The sequence below is a fragment of the Rhinopithecus roxellana genome, chromosome 11, assembly GCF_007565055.1.
Source record: "Rhinopithecus roxellana isolate Shanxi Qingling chromosome 11, ASM756505v1, whole genome shotgun sequence".
NCBI lineage: Eukaryota > Metazoa > Chordata > Mammalia > Primates > Cercopithecidae > Rhinopithecus > Rhinopithecus roxellana.
In genome coordinates, this window is record NC_044559.1 from 88,048,503 (window position 1) to 88,066,154 (window position 17,652).

The window sequence follows — 17,652 nt, forward strand, 5'->3', positions numbered from 1 at the left end:
GTGGCACGCGCCTGTAGTCCCAGCTACTCGGGAGGCTGAGGCAGAAGAATCACTTGAACTCAGGAGGCAGAGGTTGCTATGAGCCAAGATCATGCCACTGCACTCCAGCCTGTGCAACAGAGCGAGACTCTATTTCAAAAAAAAAAAAAAAAAAGTTTTGAAATGTTAGATATTGTTTTTCCATACTCAGCACATTAGCCAAACCTTTAACAAAGTACCTTGCCAGGTTTGGACTCTTAAAAATTCAAGCGATTTAGAAAATTTGGAAAGGAACCGGAAGACAACTATCAAAAAAAAAAAAAAAAGTTTCTTGAGACGGAGTCTCGCTCTGTCGCTCAGGCTGGAGTGTAGTGGCCGGATCTCGGCTCACTGCAAGCTCCGTGTCCCAGGTTTACGCCATTCTCCTGCCTCAGCCTCCCGAGTAGCTGGGATTACAGGCGCCCACCACCTCGCCTGGCTAGTTTTTTTTTTTTTTAGTAGAGATGGGGTTTCACCGGGTTAGCCAGGATGGTCTCGATCTCCTGACCTCGTGATCCGCCCGTCTGGGCCTCCCAAAGTGCTGGGATTACAGGCTTGAGCCACTGCGCCCGGCCCAAATAAGAAACTTTTAATAAAAACCTAGTAGACTCAGTTTATGCCAAAAAAATAACTAAAAACAAATATACCCATTTTTCCTCTAAAAAGACAGAACAATTTAAATTGCAGAAGTAATAAAATAGGCAAGAGTGAGGGGTGACAAACAATGTGATTTTGAAATTTATTGACGTTTTTGAGATAACAAAATATGTAACTTAAATCTCCACTTTGGGAAGCTGAGGTGGGAGGAGCCCAGGAGTTAAGACCAGACTGGGCAACAGAGTGAGACCCAATCTCTACAAAAAATTTTAAAAATTAGCTAGACGTGGTGGCACATGCCTGTAGTCCCAGTTACTTGGGAGGCTGAGACGGGAGGATCGCTTGAGCCCAGGAGGTTGAAGCTGCAGTGAGACATGATCACACCACAGCTCTCCAGCCTGGGTGACAGAGGGAGGCCCTGTCTCAAAAAATTATACACATATCTATAAATCTCTAAAAAAGTAGATTTTCATCTTTCTGAGATAATCACCCTTGAGTTACAAGATAATTATTTGATTTTTCCACTAAAAACTACAATATATTAACAGAAAAGTGGCCTCTACCACTGATAACATGGACAGCTGAGTATCTCTTTGAAGTCTCCCAGCAACACACAAATACAAAATGAGCAGTGAAAGTACATTTTAAGAAAGTATGTACAAGGCCGGGTGCGGTGGGTCACGCCTGTAATCCCCAGCACTTTGGGAAGCCACGACGGGTGGATCACCTGAGGTCAGGAGTTTGAGATCAGCACGACCAACATGGAGAAACCCTGTCTCTACTAAAAATATAAAAATTAGGCCGGGCGCGGTGGCTCAAGCCTGTAATCCCAGCACTTTGGGAGGCCGAGACGGGCGGATCACGAGGTCAGGAGATCGAGACCATCCTGGCTAACACGGTGAAACCCCGTCTCTACTAAAAATGCAAAAAAACTAGCCGGGCGAGGTGGCGGCGCCTGTAGTCCCAGCTACTCGGGAGGCTGAGGCAGCAGAATGGCGTAAACCCGGGAGGCGGAGCTTGCAGTGAGCTGAGATCTGGCCACTGCACTCCAGCCCGGGCGACAGAGCAAGACTCCGTCAAAAAAAAAAAAAAAAAATTAGCTGGGCGTGGTGGCGCATGCCTGTAATCACAGCTACTCGGGAGGCTGAGGCAGGAGAATGGCTTCAACCCGGGAGGCGGAGGTTGTGGTGAGCCGAGATCGTGCCATTGCATTCCAGCCTGGGCAACAAGAGCGAAACTCTCTCAAAAAAAAAAAAAAAAAGGAAAGAAAGAAAAAAAAGAAAGTATGGATATACATTACATAACTCAATTTTCAGCTGCACTGAAAACACTTTAAGATACATAATGAAGTTTTTATGGGTAAATGCTATAATGCTTTAAAATATTCCAGGGGGAGAAAGTGGGTAATTATTGATGCTAGGTAGATGGGGGATTAGTTCACTATACTATCGTATTTTTGCATATATCTGAAATTTCCCCAGGAGCTCAGGAGTTCAAGACCAGCCTGGGCAACACAGCAAAACTCCGTCTCTACAAAAAATACAAAAATTAACCAAGCGTAGTGGTATGCATCTGTAGTCCCAGCTACTCAGGAGGCTGAGGTGGGAGGATCGCTTGAGCCCAGGAGGCAGAGATTGCAGTGAGCTGAGACCAGGCCACTGCATTCCAGCCTGGGCGACAGAGCAAATCCTGTCTCAAAAAAAAAAAAAAAAAAAGAATCTCTCAAGAATCATGGTTCTGAATATTCCAAAACTAGGCACTACTATAGTCTTGCAGACCTAAGGCTTCTCTTCCTTATTAAAAGTAGAGGTCCTGGCCAGAGCTGGTGGCAGGAGCCTGTAATGACAGAGACTCAGGAGGCTGAGGCAGGAGGAATCACTTGAGCCCAAGAGTTGGAGTCTGCAGTACATTATGATGGAATCTGAGAACAGTCACTGCACTCCAGCCTAGGTAACAACACAGCAATGCCCCCATCACCCCCACAAAAAAGGGAAGAAAGCAGAAGTTCTAAAGAACAACTCTGAGAAGAAAGGTGGCTGTTCTAGACGTCTATACAAAAGTGTGCTTGCAAAAAGCTTTTTAAATTATATATTTGGCCACGCACAGTGGTGTACATCTGTAGTTCCAGCTACAAGGGAGGCTGTAGAGGGAGGATCGCTTGAGCTCAGCAATTACAGACTTAGACAGAATAGCAAGACATCATTTCCAAAAAACGATTTTTTTTTTTTTTTTTTTTTTTTTTTTTTGAGGCGGAGTCTCGCTCTGTCGCCCGGACTGTAGTGCGGTGGCCAGATCTCAGCTCACTGCAAGCTCCGCCTCCCGGGTTTACGCCATTCTCCTGCCTCAGCCTCCCGAGTAGCTGGGACTACAGGCGCCCGCCACCTCGCCCGGCTAGTTTTTGTATTTTTAGTAGAGACGGGGTTTCACCGTGTTAGCCAGGATGGTCTCGATCTCCTGACCTCGTGATTCGCCCGTCTCGGCCTCCCAAAGTGCTGGGATTACAGGCTTGAGCCACCGCGCCCGGCCTACAAAAAACGATTTTTTTAGGCCAGACATGGTGGCTCATACCTATAATCCCAAAACTTTGGGAGGCTGAGGCAGGAGGACTTCTTGAGTCCAAGAGTTCGAGACCAGCCTGGGCAACACGGTGAAACTCTATCTACAAAAAGTACAAAAATACCCAGGTGTGGTAGCATGTACCTGTAGTCCCCACTATCAAGGAGGATGTGGTGGGAGAATGGCTTAAGCTTGGGAGGTCAAGGCTGCAGTGAGCTGCCGTCACACCACTACAATCCAGCCTGGCTGGAGTTTGTTGAGCTCTTATTATGTTATCAGGCACTGTAAAAATACATTAGCAAATATCCTTAAGACAGTACCAATGAAGTTAAATTCTACGAGCCTCATTTTAGAGATCCATAAAATGAAGCTTAAAAAGGTAAGTTGCCCTCTTAAATTAAAAAAAAAATTTTTTAATTAAAAAGTAAGTAAGTTAGGCCGGGCGCAGTGGCTCAAGCCTGTAATCCCAGCACTTTGGGAGGCTGAGACGGGCGGATCATGAGGTCAGGAGATCGAGACCATCCTGGCTAACACGGTGAAACCCCGTCTCTACTAAAAAATACAAAAAACTAGCCGGGCGATGAGGCGGGCGCCTGTAGTCCCAGCTACTCGGGAGGCTGAGGCAGGAGAATGGCGGGAACCCGGGAGGCGGAGTTTGCAGTGAGCTGAGATCCGGCCACTGCACTCCAGCCTGTGCGGCAGAGCAAGACTCCGTTTCAAAAAAAAAAAAAAAAAAAAAAAAAAGTAAATAAGTTATATATTATTCTTTCCCTTATTTTTCTTCATATAGACAGGGTCTCACTATATTGCCCAGGCTAGTCTTGAACTCCTGGGCTCAACCAATCCTCCTGCCTCAGCCTCCCAAAGTACTGGGTTTACAGGCGTGAACCACCATGCCTGGCCTAATAAGTTTTATATTTAGAGAAGAGTTTATGCTATTCAACAAAGTTATTGCTGATGCATCTCTGGTGTTTTTCCTCTAAGAACTACATTTTTCACTAGTTTATTATTTACTTGCACAGATTTACAAGGTTAAAAATAGATTTAAATAAAGGTAAGAATGGAAGGCATTGTGGAATCGTGCTTAATGAATAGTCAAGTTTCAAAGTCAGGCCAACCTAGCTTTAAATCCCAACAGCTCTACTATTTGCTGTGACCTTAAGCAACTTACCCTCCTTAAACTTCATTTTATTAATCTGCAAAATGAGGATCATAAAACTTACTTCACTGGGAGTGTCCTAAGGATAGATGCTAATATATCTGTACAAGGCCTGATACATAAGAACTCAAGAAACAGCAGCCAACTGAAGGTTTTCAATTTTTTAAAAAAATGGAGTATTATCATACCATGAAAAAAAGTTTTTGTTTTATTTATTTTATTATTATTTTTTGAGATGCAGTCTCGCTCTGTCGCCCCAGCAGGAATGCAGTGGCACAAACTTGGCTCACTGCACCCTCCACCTCCTAGGTTCAGGCGATTCTTCTGCCTCAGCCTCCCGAGTAAATGGACTACAAGAGCACGCCACCATGCCTAATTTTGTATGAAAAAAAGTCTTTAAAAAATAAACAGCTGGGCGTGGTGGCTCACACCTGTAATCCCAGGACTCTGGGAGGCTGAGACGGGTGGAACACCTGAGGTCAGGAGTTCAAGACCAGCCTGGCCACCATGGTGAAACCCCATCTCTACAAAAATACAAAAATTAGCCGGGCATGATGGCAGGTGCCTGTAATCCCAGCTACTCGGGAGGCTGAGGCAGGAGAATCACTTGAACCCAGGAGGCAGAGGTTGCAGTGAGCCGAGATCGCGCCATTGCACTCCAGTCTGGGCGACTACGCAAAATTTCACCTCAAAATAAATAAATAGATAATAAATAAATAATAAATAAATAAAATTTAAAATAAAACACAGGGCCGGGCGCGGTGGCTCAAGCCTGTAATCCCTGCACTTTGGGAGGCCGAGGCAGGCGGATCACGAGGTCAGGAGATCGAAACCATCCTGGCTAACACGGTGAAACCCCGTCTCTACTAAAAATACAAAAAAACTAGCCGGGCGAGGTGGCGGCGTCTGTAGTCCCAGCTACTCCGGAGGCTGAGGCAGGAGAATGGCGTGAACCCGGGAGGCGGAGCTTGCAGTGAGCTGAGATCCGGCCACTGCACTCCAGCCCGGGCGACAGAGCAAGACTCCGCCTTCAAAAAATTAAATAAATAAAATAAATAAAATAAAATAAAATAGAACAAAACAAAACACAGATTACCCAAGACTTTGAATAGTACTCATTAAAGATTGTTACTATTATTTAATTTGAATAATTAACACACCTTAAGCATACCTCTAGTCAGTGAAACTAACAGAACAAGTAAATTAAGATACTCCCAATTCTTAAAGAGCTGCACCCAGGACGCTGTATTTCAAATAATGTTTTTTCCCCAAAATATTCCAATCTTCCCATTCCCTCACATCAATAAATACAATCAACCGCCTTACTTCATCTGAGCAGCTGCTTCTTCTTCTTCCTGACGTTTGGCCTGCTCCTCTTGCTTCTTTCTCTCTTCCTCTTGATGTTTCTTTTTTTCTTCCTCTTCTTTTTTCTTTGATTCTTCCTCTGCCTTCACCTTTTCTTCGTCTTTTTTCTTGCGTTCCTTGTCTTCCTTTTTTCTCTTATCATCTTCCAGTCTCTTCTTCTTGTCTTCAGGGGCCTTGCTGACCTCCTTCTTGGCAGTGAGCTTGGTATCGTCTTTTGGCCTCTCCTTGCTGCTCACTGGCCGCCTTTCACTGCAGTCTTTTTCCTTGTTATTTGGTAAAGAGTCTTTTTCTTCCATACTTGCTGGCTTTTTACGCTCAGCTGGCATTATGTGACCCAGGACAATCTGTAAGAGGGAAACGATGTCAGTACCGTAGATGCAGTGACTTTTTTAAATGATATGACACTATTTTTTAAACAGAACATATTAATACAACTTGGCAATTGTAAAAGAGTAAACGCGGGCATGTAAAATGAATACTATTTCTGTAACAAAATAAGTTATTGGTCACATTCCTCATCCTATCATTATTAGTTATGCCCATGTCTAACTACTTGTTTTTCACTTTTTATAAGGAAAAATCCAAGCCCAAACAAAAGTAGAGAGCATAACATAAGGAACCTCAACGTACCCATCACTCAGATTCAGCCACTATCAACTCCAAAACAATATGTCATTGCATTGTACATACTTCAGAATATATCTGTGAACATTTTGAGTCAGCTTTAACCCTAGCATTTGACAACCATGAAAGACGGTGGTTCACTATTTCATATAATATTCAATCTCAGTATTTCAGCTGAGAACGGAAACAAAAACAAGCCTTTGCCTCCTATATGTCAACAGACAAAACAGAACAGCGGACTCACAAATCTCACTTCATTGCTCTAACCTTATCACCAACCTTTCAGATACAAAAACTGTTAACTATCTCAAATTAAACTAGACTTTTAACTTCTTCATCTATATTAGTCAAAGTTAATTTATAAATAAACATGAACATAAAATCCGTATGTTCCGTGCTATATCTGCCAATACAGAGTAGTTATTAGGCCAGGGTTTCTGAAGTTCAGCACCACTGACAGTGGGCAAAATACTTCTTTGGTTTTAGAGGGAAGGGGCCACCATGTGCTCCGTAGGAGGTTTAGCAGTGTCCCTGCCTGCTATGCGGTGCATACAAGTAGCTCCTCCCTCATTTTGACGACCAAATATAACTCCAGACATTGCTAAATATCCTTTGGAGACAAAATTATCACCCCAAAACTGCTGCACTAGTCATATGTGGTTACTTAAATGTAAATTAATCAAAATTAAATAAAACGTGAAATTCAGTTCTTCAGCCAGTATCTGTATTTCAAGTGCTCAATTCCACATGTAGCTAATGGCTTCCATACATAGCCGGACAGATACAGAACATTTCCACAGGAAGCTCTATTGGATAGCATTGGCCTATAGTACAGGCTTACAATTAACTGAAAGTAACTGTGGAACAAAAAACTGTACTTTTCAGGAAAATTCTGAATTTTTCTTTTCTAAAAATGTATTTCTCTACTCAGAACTAGTTGTCTAATTTCTTTTAGGCACAGTGTTTCGCATTTTAACTCCTAAATTATCTAAGAGCTGTATATAAGAAAATCAAAATGCATTCAGGCACAGTGGCTCATGCCTATAATCTCAGCACTTTGGGAGGCCGAGGTGGGCAGATCACCTGAGGTCTAGAGTTCGAGACCAGCCTGACTAACATGGAGAAACCACGTCTCTACTAAAAATACAAAAGTAGACAGGTATGGTGGCGCATGCCTGTAATCCCAGCTACTCGGGAGGCTGAAGCAGGAGAATCGCTTGAACCTGGGAGGCGGAGGTTGTAGTGAGCTGAGATCCCGCCATTGCACTTCAGCCTGGGCAACAAGAGCAAAACTCCGTCTCAAGAAAAAAAAAGAAAATCAAAATTCTATTTTAGAAGTAGAAAATTACCTAAATTTATTAATTTTTTGGTTTCTTTTTGAGACAGGGTCTCACTTTGTCACCCAAGCTGGAGAGCGGCGGCATGATCACAGCTCACTAAAGTCTCGACCTCCTGGGCTCAAGTGACCCACCTGCCTCAGCCCCCCAAGTAGCTGGGCCAGCAGGTGCTCAACACCACATCCAGATAATTGCAGTTTTAGTAGAGATGGGATTTCCCCATGTTGACCAGGCTGGTCTCAAACTCCTGAGTTTAAGTGACCCGCCCACCTGCACCTCCCAAAGTGCTGGCATCACAGGCATGAGCCATCGTATTTTTGAGCTTCAGTGTTTGTTTTTTCTTTTTTCTTTTTTTTTGAGTCTCACTCTGTTGCCCAGGCTGGAGCGCAGTGGCACGATCTCAGCTCACTGCAACCTCCACCTCCCGGGTTTAAGCGATGCTCCCACCTCAGCCTCCCAAGTAGCTGAGATTATAAGCGTGTGCCACCACACTCAGCTAATTTTTGTATTTTTAGTAAAGACAGGTTTCACTATATTGCCCAGGCTGCTTGAATTATTGACCTCAAGTGATCCATCTGCCTTGGCCTCCCAAAGTGCTGGGATTACAAGCATGAGCCTCAGCGCCTGGCCACCCCTTAGTTGTTTTTTTTTTTTTTTTTTATTAAAAGCAATAGTATTCTTAAATATTTTCAAGTATAGGTTTTAAATTACAGCACTTAAAACTAGGTTACCAAAAAAAGCATTTGCAATATTGACATTTTTTAAATACAAAAATACTTTACTTCAGTACTCTAATAAAATGTTAATACCACAGAAAGCAACCTAGGCCAACCTAGGCTTTAATTTTTGCAGGTACATGCCACAGCCTATACCTTCTCATAGCTACCTTTTCCTTCTATTTTTTCTTTTACTCCCTCATTGCTCTCCACTCCCTTGTTCTATGCATTTATTTTGATAGTGACACCTAAAAGCTTTAGCTAACCCCACTGGTAAAACTCAGAACAAAAAAGCCGTTGGTCCTATTTTTAAAATTGTCATTAGGGGCTGGGCGCAGTGGTTCACGCCTGTAATCCCAGCAATTCGGGACGCCAAGGTGGCCGGATCACCTGAAGTCAGGAGTTCGAGACCAGCCTGGCCAACATGGCGAAACCCCATCTCTAATGAAAATACAAAAATTAGCTGGGCGTGGTAGCAGGCACCTGTAATCCCAGCTACTGGGGAGACTGAGGGAGAACTGCTTGAACCCAGAGAGCAGAGGTTGCAGTGAGCTGAGATCGTGCCACTGCACTCCAGCATGGGCGACAGAGTGAGACTCCATCTCACACACACACACACACACACACACACACACACACACAGATTACCTTTAATATATGAAAAAGCAGGTTGGGCACTGTGGCTCATTCCTGTAATCTGAGCACTTTGGGAGGCCAAGGCAGGAGGATCACTTGAGGTCAGGAGTTCAAGACCAGCCTGGCCAACATGGTGAAGTCCGTCTCTACTAAATATACAAAAATTAACCAGGCATGGTGGAGGGCGCCTGTAACCCCAGCTACTTGGGAAGCTGAAGCAAGAGAATCACTTGAACCTGGGAGGCAGAGGCTGCAGTGAGCCAGGATAGTGCCACTGCATTTCAGCCTGGGCAACAGACAGAGACTCTGTCTCAAAAAAAAAAAAAAAAAAGCAACAACAACAAAAATGAAAAAGCGGAAAAGCATTCTTTCTATGCCAAGACAGCATTAGCGTTTGTATCATCCATTTTTTAATTTAAAAACTCTTTTAATAAAATAGAGACAAGGTCTCAGTATGTTGCCCTGGCTGGTCTCACACTTCTGGGCTCAAGGGATTCTTCCACCTCTGCCTTCCAAAGTGCGAGGATTACAGATATGAGGCACCACACCCGGCCAGCATTTATATTATCTATAAGTGTAGTTATTGATTCTTCTACAGTTTCAATTAAATATCCAACTTTAATGTGAAAATATCATGCCCTTAAACCAAACAAACTTTCAAAGAGACTATAATACTAATACTTACTACTCATGGTACCATACTAAACATTTTTTTTTTTTTTTTTTTTTTTTTTTTTTTTTTTTTTTTGAGGCAGAGTCTCACTCTGTCGCCGGGGCTGGAGTGCAGTGGCCGGATCTCAGCTCACTGCAACCTCCGCCTCCCGGGTTTACGCCATTCTCCTGCCTCAGCCTCCCGAGTAGCTGGGACCACAGGCGCCCGCCACTTCGCCCGGCTAGTTTTTGTATTTTTAGTAGAGACGGGGTTTCACCGTGTTAGCCAGGATGGTCTCGATCTCCTGACCTCGTGATCCACCCGTCTCGGCCTCCCAAAGTGCTGGGATTACAGGCTTGAGCCACCGCGCCCGGCCATACTAAACATTTTATATACATTATCTCATTTAATACTAAAATCCTTATGAGGTAGGTATTATTTTCGCTATTTTATAAATGAGTAAACTGAGACTTGACCAAGTAACTTGACCAAGGCCTGCACAGCTGGGGACAGAATGGGAATCTGAACCCATTCTCTGAACCAAAGAATCCTAAGAGTACCAAATTGCGAGATGGAAGACTTGTTTGTAAAAACTGACTATAGCAAACCATAGAACTATGAATCTCAAGAGTAGAAAGAATCCTTCATAGTGGTTAAGCAGTTCTTACACAATGTTTTTAACTTTTAGCAGACTCTGGCTGAAACATATGGGGACAACTTAATATCTAAAGTAATAACATGATCTTATTGAGGGATATTAATCATTAAGTGAAAAAAGTTTATATAGATTTCACATTTTCTGATGTGATACATCAACAAGTAACATTTCAGGACCACAGGAAACTACAAACAATGGCATCAGAACTTACAATTCATGTCTCTCTCTCTCTTTTTTTTTTTTTTTGAGATGGAGTCTCACTCTGTTGCCAGGCTGGAGTGCAGTGGTGCGATTTCGGCTCACCGCAACCTCTACCACCCAGGTTCAAGCCATTCTCCTGCCTCAGCCTCCCGAGTAGCCGGGATTACAGGCGCGCATCACCATGTCCGGCTAATTTTGTATTTTTAGTAGAGAAGGGGTTTCTCCATGTTGGTCAGGCTGGTCTCAAACTCCTGACCTCAGGTGATCCACCCGCCTTGGTATCCCAAAGTTCTGGGATTATAAGCATGAGTCACCATGGCTGGTCTCATGTCTCACTTCTAAAGATAAAATAAAATCTTAAATTCTTCAAAGAAAAGATTAAGAAATTCATGTAGTATTTGACAAATTCACAAAGATCATCATTTATTAGTTCAACAAAGTCCCAAACTTTTATGACTCTTTAATAAGATTTATTTGTTAATTAAATTGTAAATACTTACTACATAAAATAAAGCTACAGTAGGCGTTCAAGAATTAGACTCCAGGCCAGGCATAGTGGCTCATGCCTGTAATCCCAGCACTTTGGGAGGCTGAGGCAGGCAGATCACCAGGTCAAGCAATCGAGACCATCCTGGCCAACAACATGGTGAAAGCCTGTCTCTACTAAAAATACCAAAATTAACTGGGTGTGGTGGCACACGCCTGTAGTTCCAGCTACTCAGGAGGCTGAGGCAGGAGAATCACTTGAACCCAGGAGGTGGAGGTTGCAGTGAGCCGAGATGGCGCCACTGGACTCCAGCCTGGCAACAGAGCGAGACTCCGTCTCAAGAAAAAAAAAAAAAAGGAATAGACTCTACCCTAGAGCATAATAAAACAGATTCTCCATAAAACCCTTAAGTCCTGAGACTGGTATCTTCTTTCCATCACTTCAACCTTACATTACAAGCATACACCCAAAGTATACTTAGAACTAAATTTCCGTAAACAAAAAAAAAAGACAAAAATCTAAAAGTTCATGAAGAGGCAGCAATGCAACTTGTGAAAACAACATACATGGCCTTGGAAGTCGATAGATTTTAAACCTGCATCCCAACTCTGCAGGCTGATGGCTACAGAAATCAGGCAACAACTTCTCTGAGTCCACTTATTTATCAATAAGGATATACTGCTATCTATCTTGTAAAGTTCTTAAAATTCTAGCATAGTAACTAGCATGAGGGAGGCATTAATAAATGTTCTCTCACAAAGAACACTGAGAAGTTCAGCATACAATGAAAGATTTGTAAAGTCAGATAAAGACTATTAGATTTTATCTACTTCTATCCTCAATTTTTACATTCCAAGGACAGCAGCAGAGTCACCTACCCAAGACTACACAGCTAGTTTCCATGGCTGGATCAACACTCACTACCCAGTGCTCTTTTTCACTACCTACACTAAAACGAATAAAATATACAAACACCATGATTCACCTCAAAACACGTTTATGTCGACTTAAAAAACTGAGCACTAAGTGATATTTAATAAAATGCTAAAATTCTTATTTCAATAACTTCAAGCTTTAACAGCCAAACTTTTCATCTCAAGTGTTTCCAAAAGTTTTTCTAGTCCAAACTACAATTTTAAAAAGGTTCTTTCTCAAGATAGTAATGAGAAAAAGTCGTGATCTTTTCACTGGAATCCGATTAGCTGTTACAAATTAGTTTGCGGAATACAATTTATATTCAGACTACCCTTAAAAGGAAACCATGCTTTAAAACCACCTTCCTAGCTCCCAAAATAGTGTCCTGTCACTTGAACTGTATATTTTATTTGGTATTCTAAATATATTCTGAACTCCCAAAAGAAAGTAAAACTAATTTACTAGTAAAAGTACCAGTGGAGTGTAATGGTGGGAAGAGGGCACAAAAGGGGGTGTTTCCTTTTTAAAGACATTCCCTTGCGAAGTACCATATGGGTTATGTATGAAATCCCAATCAGAGTGCTCCGAAAATACTCCAGAGTGAGAGAATGCTGTTTCACCTTTCAATTCTTAGTCAAAATGTTGTAAGGACAGAACAGCACAGGAACACTCTCTCTCAGTTTCTGACTTTATTTTTTAAAGAACATCCTTAGTATAAAGGACGTGTTACGAATTGTTAGAAATTGTCCCAGCTCACAAATGAGGACTGACGATGTTAAGGAACACCTAAGAACTATGGAAATGAGATAAAGCGTCAGCGAGCGTTTCACTTTGATCTGATGCATCACTTCGTGTCGTGTAAGTCCTCCAAGAAGAGCAAGAGAACTGAAGGTCCGATCACCCCAGAGTGGACCCAGCTGGCTCTGCTCTGCCAACCTGGGGACCAAATATCCCGTGGTCACTTTCTTAGTCCAACAGTCCTAGCAAGAAGAGAGTGCCTGGAGCCTTGAAGGGGTGAAGGCGAAGTGAACAATCAACCAGCCTATGTGATTAAAAGGAAGTCAACCAAACAGCCCATGCCCACCATCCCCAGATACACCCCAAGCCCCTCCACCTACACACACCTCTCCTACAAACCCCTGCTCTGGTGGTGTGGCAAGGTCTACACCCACCACACCACTTCCCCGCCACAACTCCCCTTCCCACAGGTATCCACGGTCACCTTCGCGGACCATCGCTGCCCCAACCCCAACTTCTCGCCCCACACTCCCTCGCCACAGAAGCCTCCCCGGCCGGTCTCCCCACTCCGCAGCCTCCCACACACGCGCCCTCCCCACTTCCTCGCCCTCGCTTCCCTCCCGACTCTCGAGGAGCTCCCCCGACCTCCCCTCGCTCTCCTCCACGCCCCCGAACACCTTCGCCCCTCCACCGCGGGCTCCCCGCCTCCAGCCCCGAGGCCCGGCCCAGGCATGTGGGGCAGGCACCTCCTCCACCGACCCCCATGCCCGGCCCGGCCCGGGGGCTCCCGTGTTGATGGGAGCCTCGGAGAGAGGGGGTCTGAGGAGAACGACGCCGGACCCGCGGTCCCTCCACTGCTCGCCGACCCCGGAGAGCTGGAGTGCGGAGTCGCCTCTGGGGTCCCCCAGGGAGTAGGACTCTAGGCCAGTGCCCCCCAGCCCCGTTTCTTCCCGATCGTTGGAGCGGAGGGAAAGGAGGATCCCCGGGACTCACCTCGAGCCTGTTGTCAACATTAGCCCCGGGTTTCCCAGCACCAACTCCAGCGCTCGGGCTCTCCCCTCCCCTCCCCCCACCTATCTCGCAGCCGAGGGCCCGCCTTCCCTTAGCTCCCCCTCCTCCCTCCGCCCGCCGGCCCTCCCGCCCGCCACTCACCAGCGCGGCCGGGCTGAGAGTGGGGGCGGGGCGGAAGGAGGCGAGAGGGAAAAGGCCGTCCGCGCCACTGCCCGATTAAAAACAGTCCTGATCGTCCTCCCCGCGGCATGCCGATGCCCTCAGCTTGACTCTGGGGTGGCGGGTCCGGGGCAAAGGTTCATATAAATGCCACCCACTTAATGGCTCTTCCAAATTCCCCAGTCGATGAGAAGAGCGAATTTTTCAGACAGGTAATGCGTAAGGTAGCCACTACCAGCACCTCAAGCCAGGGCCCCAGCGGAGAGGTGGAGTGTTCCGAGGACCCGAGGCAGGAAGTGGATTGGTCGCCAGGAAAGGGAAAGCGCCTGAATTGGAGCTGCGCAGGCGCAAGCACTTCGCGGGGGATGGGGGTGGGAAGCGCGAATGGGGCGGGGCGGAGCTCACGGGAGGCGAGGAAGGGTGGTGGATTAGTGGGAGGGTTACGGAGCGCCATTAAGGACAAGCCTGGGCACGTGATTCTCCTGGGAGTTTCCTGGTGCGAACGTAAGGAAGAGGTCTAAGAAGAGAAAGTTTGATTGGACTAATTCAAGGGGAGACGTTGAAGATTTAGAAAATTGGAAACTGGAGAAACTAAAGCATATGGCTGGTTTGGGAGGTGGGAGTCGCTTAGGAATGGGTCTAGTTTTAAGAATGCCCTAGAAGACATCAAAAGTCCCGCGGGGGGATTTCAGTAGCAGTTGTAGGTGTTCGACGTAAAAACCACCCAGGGCGAAGAAGAATCAAGGCTTTTTCCATACACTTCTTAGAAAACACCCGGTTCTAACAAGCAAATTTTTATTACAGTGGAAAGACCTCCCTGAGTTACCAAATCACTCATTTTTTAAAAAATGGCTAGCGTCGACATTTCTTCTGAATGCGAACCCAGGCTGACTTTTAAAAATGGGTTATCAGTTTATCCACACTGCTTATTTCCCCCTGAATTGCTAAAATGGTGCATCTGGCCTCGAAACAGTGCTGGGTTCTGCGAACATGATACGAGTAGGTGGCTCTGGCTGGTAGAGGAACAAGGGTACGAAACTGGTCTTGACGTTTGCTTGGCCTGCGGGGGCCCCACCTGGTGTCCAAGCACACATAGTGAGCTACTACCAACCACAAATACTTGAGGCAAGTCCAGGTTCCCTGTGACTCCACCTTTGCCCGTTTGTCTCTATGTACTGTTTGTTTCCCCATTTACTCTTAGCACGCAAATTATCCTCTCATACTGAGTGTTGCTGCTTCCTGTATTTTAAAAAAATACACACTACACATAGGTCGATCATTTAAAGGGTAGTAAAAGAGAAAGATGAATACAGCTATTCTGCAGCCTTGATAAACAATGATGAGAACTGCCCCCAAATACCATGTTGGTGATAGCCACCCACACTTCTCTTCAAGGTTTCTTTTTCTCATTTTGTCGGATTACCTTAAGAAGCTTTACCTCTGGCCAGACATGGTGCCTCATACCCGTAATCTCAGCACTTTGGGAGGCCGAGGCTGGTGGATCACCTGAGGTCAGGAGTTCCAGACCAGCCTGGCCCAAACATGGTGAAACCCCGTCTCTACTAAAAATAGAAAATTAGCCTGACGTGGTGGCGAGCGCCTGTAATCCCAGCTGCTCGGGAGGCTGAGGCAGGAGAATCCATTAGAACCCAGGAAGCAGAGGTTGCAGTGAGCCAAGATAGCGCCACTGCACTCCTGCCTGGTCAACAGAGCAAGCGAGACTCTGTCTCAAAAAAAAAGAGAAAAAAGCTTTACCTCTTTGTTAATAAATATAATAAATCCTGCTCATCCTACATCAAGTCAACCTTTGCCTTTAATCAGGTGTTAAAAGGAAATCACCTAAAAGAGGAGGGCCTTTTTGTTGAGCATTTGCTATTTTACATTTGTGATTTTAATTGCAGTCACCATTTTATAGAAGTTGAGTCAGATTAATTTACTGTCACAAAATTAATAAGTATACTACCTAGTATTCTACTCAAATCTAACTCCAAAAACCCAAGTTCTTTCTGCCATGGCTCTACGCAAACTTTTATGTAAACTGAAAATGCTGCCAATCATTTTACGTCCAAAGACAGATATCAAGCTAGCCACCAAAGGTCTGATGTGGGAATATCATTGTAATGTTTTAACTAGAAAAAAACACCCCACTGTGAAGAGGCCATCATTTTTTATTCTGATAATTCAAACTTTATCATTTTCTGAAAATACATTCTCAAGATGAGTTTTTGAGAAAAGTCTCAAAAATGTTCATTGTTCTTTTTGTCTGCTGCAATTGACAGAACTGTTCTATATGGGGAAAAAAGAGAATAAGCTATTTAGTTTTTATTTAGACCTACACAATACTACTCGCTACTTAAAACCTAGCTGGTGGCAGCTTCACAGACAAAAGCAAAGGCCAGGCAAAGAGATTACAATTACAGAGGACAAATACTGACTTTAGGGAAAAGAAAAAGGCATCATATGAGGCCAACCAGCTCTAACTACATCCTCTGCCCCCTAACCTCAGAGAACTGGGAGGGTGTTGTTCCATGAGGAAATCCAGCTTTGATCTTTTAGAAGCCTATGTTTAACCCAGTTTAAGCTGCTTTTTTAAAAATACCTACCTCTTGGTATATCTCTGCTAGAAATTTTTTCAGTGTTTCCTCTTTCTGCTTAACAGTTTCCAAAAGTAAATGTGTTGGGGTGTGTCCCTTCAATATGAAATATAAGCATTGGCCAGGCGCAGTGGCTCACACCTGTAATCCCAACACTTTGGGAGGCTGAGGAGGGCGGATCACCTGAGGTTGGGAGTTCGAGACCAGTCTGGCCAACATGGTGAACTCCTGTCCCTACTAAAAATACAAAATTAGCCAGGTGTGGTGGCGTGCACCTGTAATCCCAGCCACCCAGGAGGCTGAGGCAGGAGAATCACTTGAACCCAGAAGGCAGCGGTTGCAGGGAGCCGAGATCATGCCATTGTACTCCAGCCTGGGCAACAAGAGCGAAACTGGGTCTCAACAAAAACAAACAAACAAAAAGAAATAAGTATTGAGGGTGCATTTAAACAAATATAAACATATGAAACATAATGGTACTTATTACCAAATCATGTTGGAATTTCTTGTGGAACTATAAGACGAAAATCAGTTTACTAACACTGGCTTCTCTGAATTCCACCAAAATAGAACACAAGCAATGTGAGGTTAACCTGTTTTATTTTTCAAGCTTTTAATATGGCTAGTCAAAAAAGTAAATTAATATTGGCTTGGCCGTGTGCCGTGGCTGACACCTATAATCCCAGCACTTTGGGAGGCCAAGGCAGACGGATCACCTGAGGTCAGGAGCTTGAGACTAGCCTGGCCAACGTGGTGAAAGCCTGCCTCTACTAAAATACAAAAATTGGCTGGGCATGGTGGTGGGCGCCTGTTATCTCCGCTACTCGGGAGGCTGAGGTAGAAGAATTGCTTGAACCCAGGAGGCTGAGGTTGTAGTCAGCCAAGATCGCGCCACTGCACTCCAGCCTGGGCAACAAAGCAAGACTCCCTCTCAAAAAAAAAAAAAAAAAAGTAAATCAAATGATAAGACTTATAAAGTGCTTAGTACAGCACTTGGCAAGTAGTGAAAGTCAAATGAATGAGATTACAATCTAATGCAGGAGGTAGATAGTAAATAAACAGATAAAAACTGTGATGGTTAGAATAAATGCTCAAAGGGAAAAAGGGTAATGTAATGCAGAGTAACAGGAGAGAGGGAAAAGGGTGGCTGTTTTATACTCAGGAAAAGGCTCTTCAATGATGTAAAATTTGAGCTAAAACCTGGAGAATTTGAAGTTCCTAGTGATACA

At 44.5% G+C, this 17,652-nt stretch overlaps 1 protein-coding gene across 2 annotated transcripts in view; it reads right to left on the reverse strand.

Annotated features, from left to right (window-relative positions):
- UPF2 (UPF2 regulator of nonsense mediated mRNA decay) overlaps positions 1–14,117 on the reverse strand; it is a 132,205-nt gene extending 118,088 nt beyond the window's left edge. Inside the window, exons 1-2 of one of the 2 annotated variants that reach the window (XM_010366573.2) lie at positions 13,812–14,117; positions 5,657–6,039 (exon numbers count right to left, since the gene is read on the reverse strand). In XM_010366573.2, coding sequence (XP_010364875.1) covers positions 5,657–6,021 — 365 coding nt within the window. In that variant the 5' untranslated portion in view covers positions 6,022–6,039; positions 13,812–14,117. Of the gene's footprint in view, positions 1–5,656; positions 6,040–13,652; positions 13,788–13,811 lie in introns of those variants that run through there. The other variant, XM_010366572.2, reaches the window with a different exon arrangement.
- Between the last annotated feature and the right edge of the window lie 3,535 nt (positions 14,118–17,652).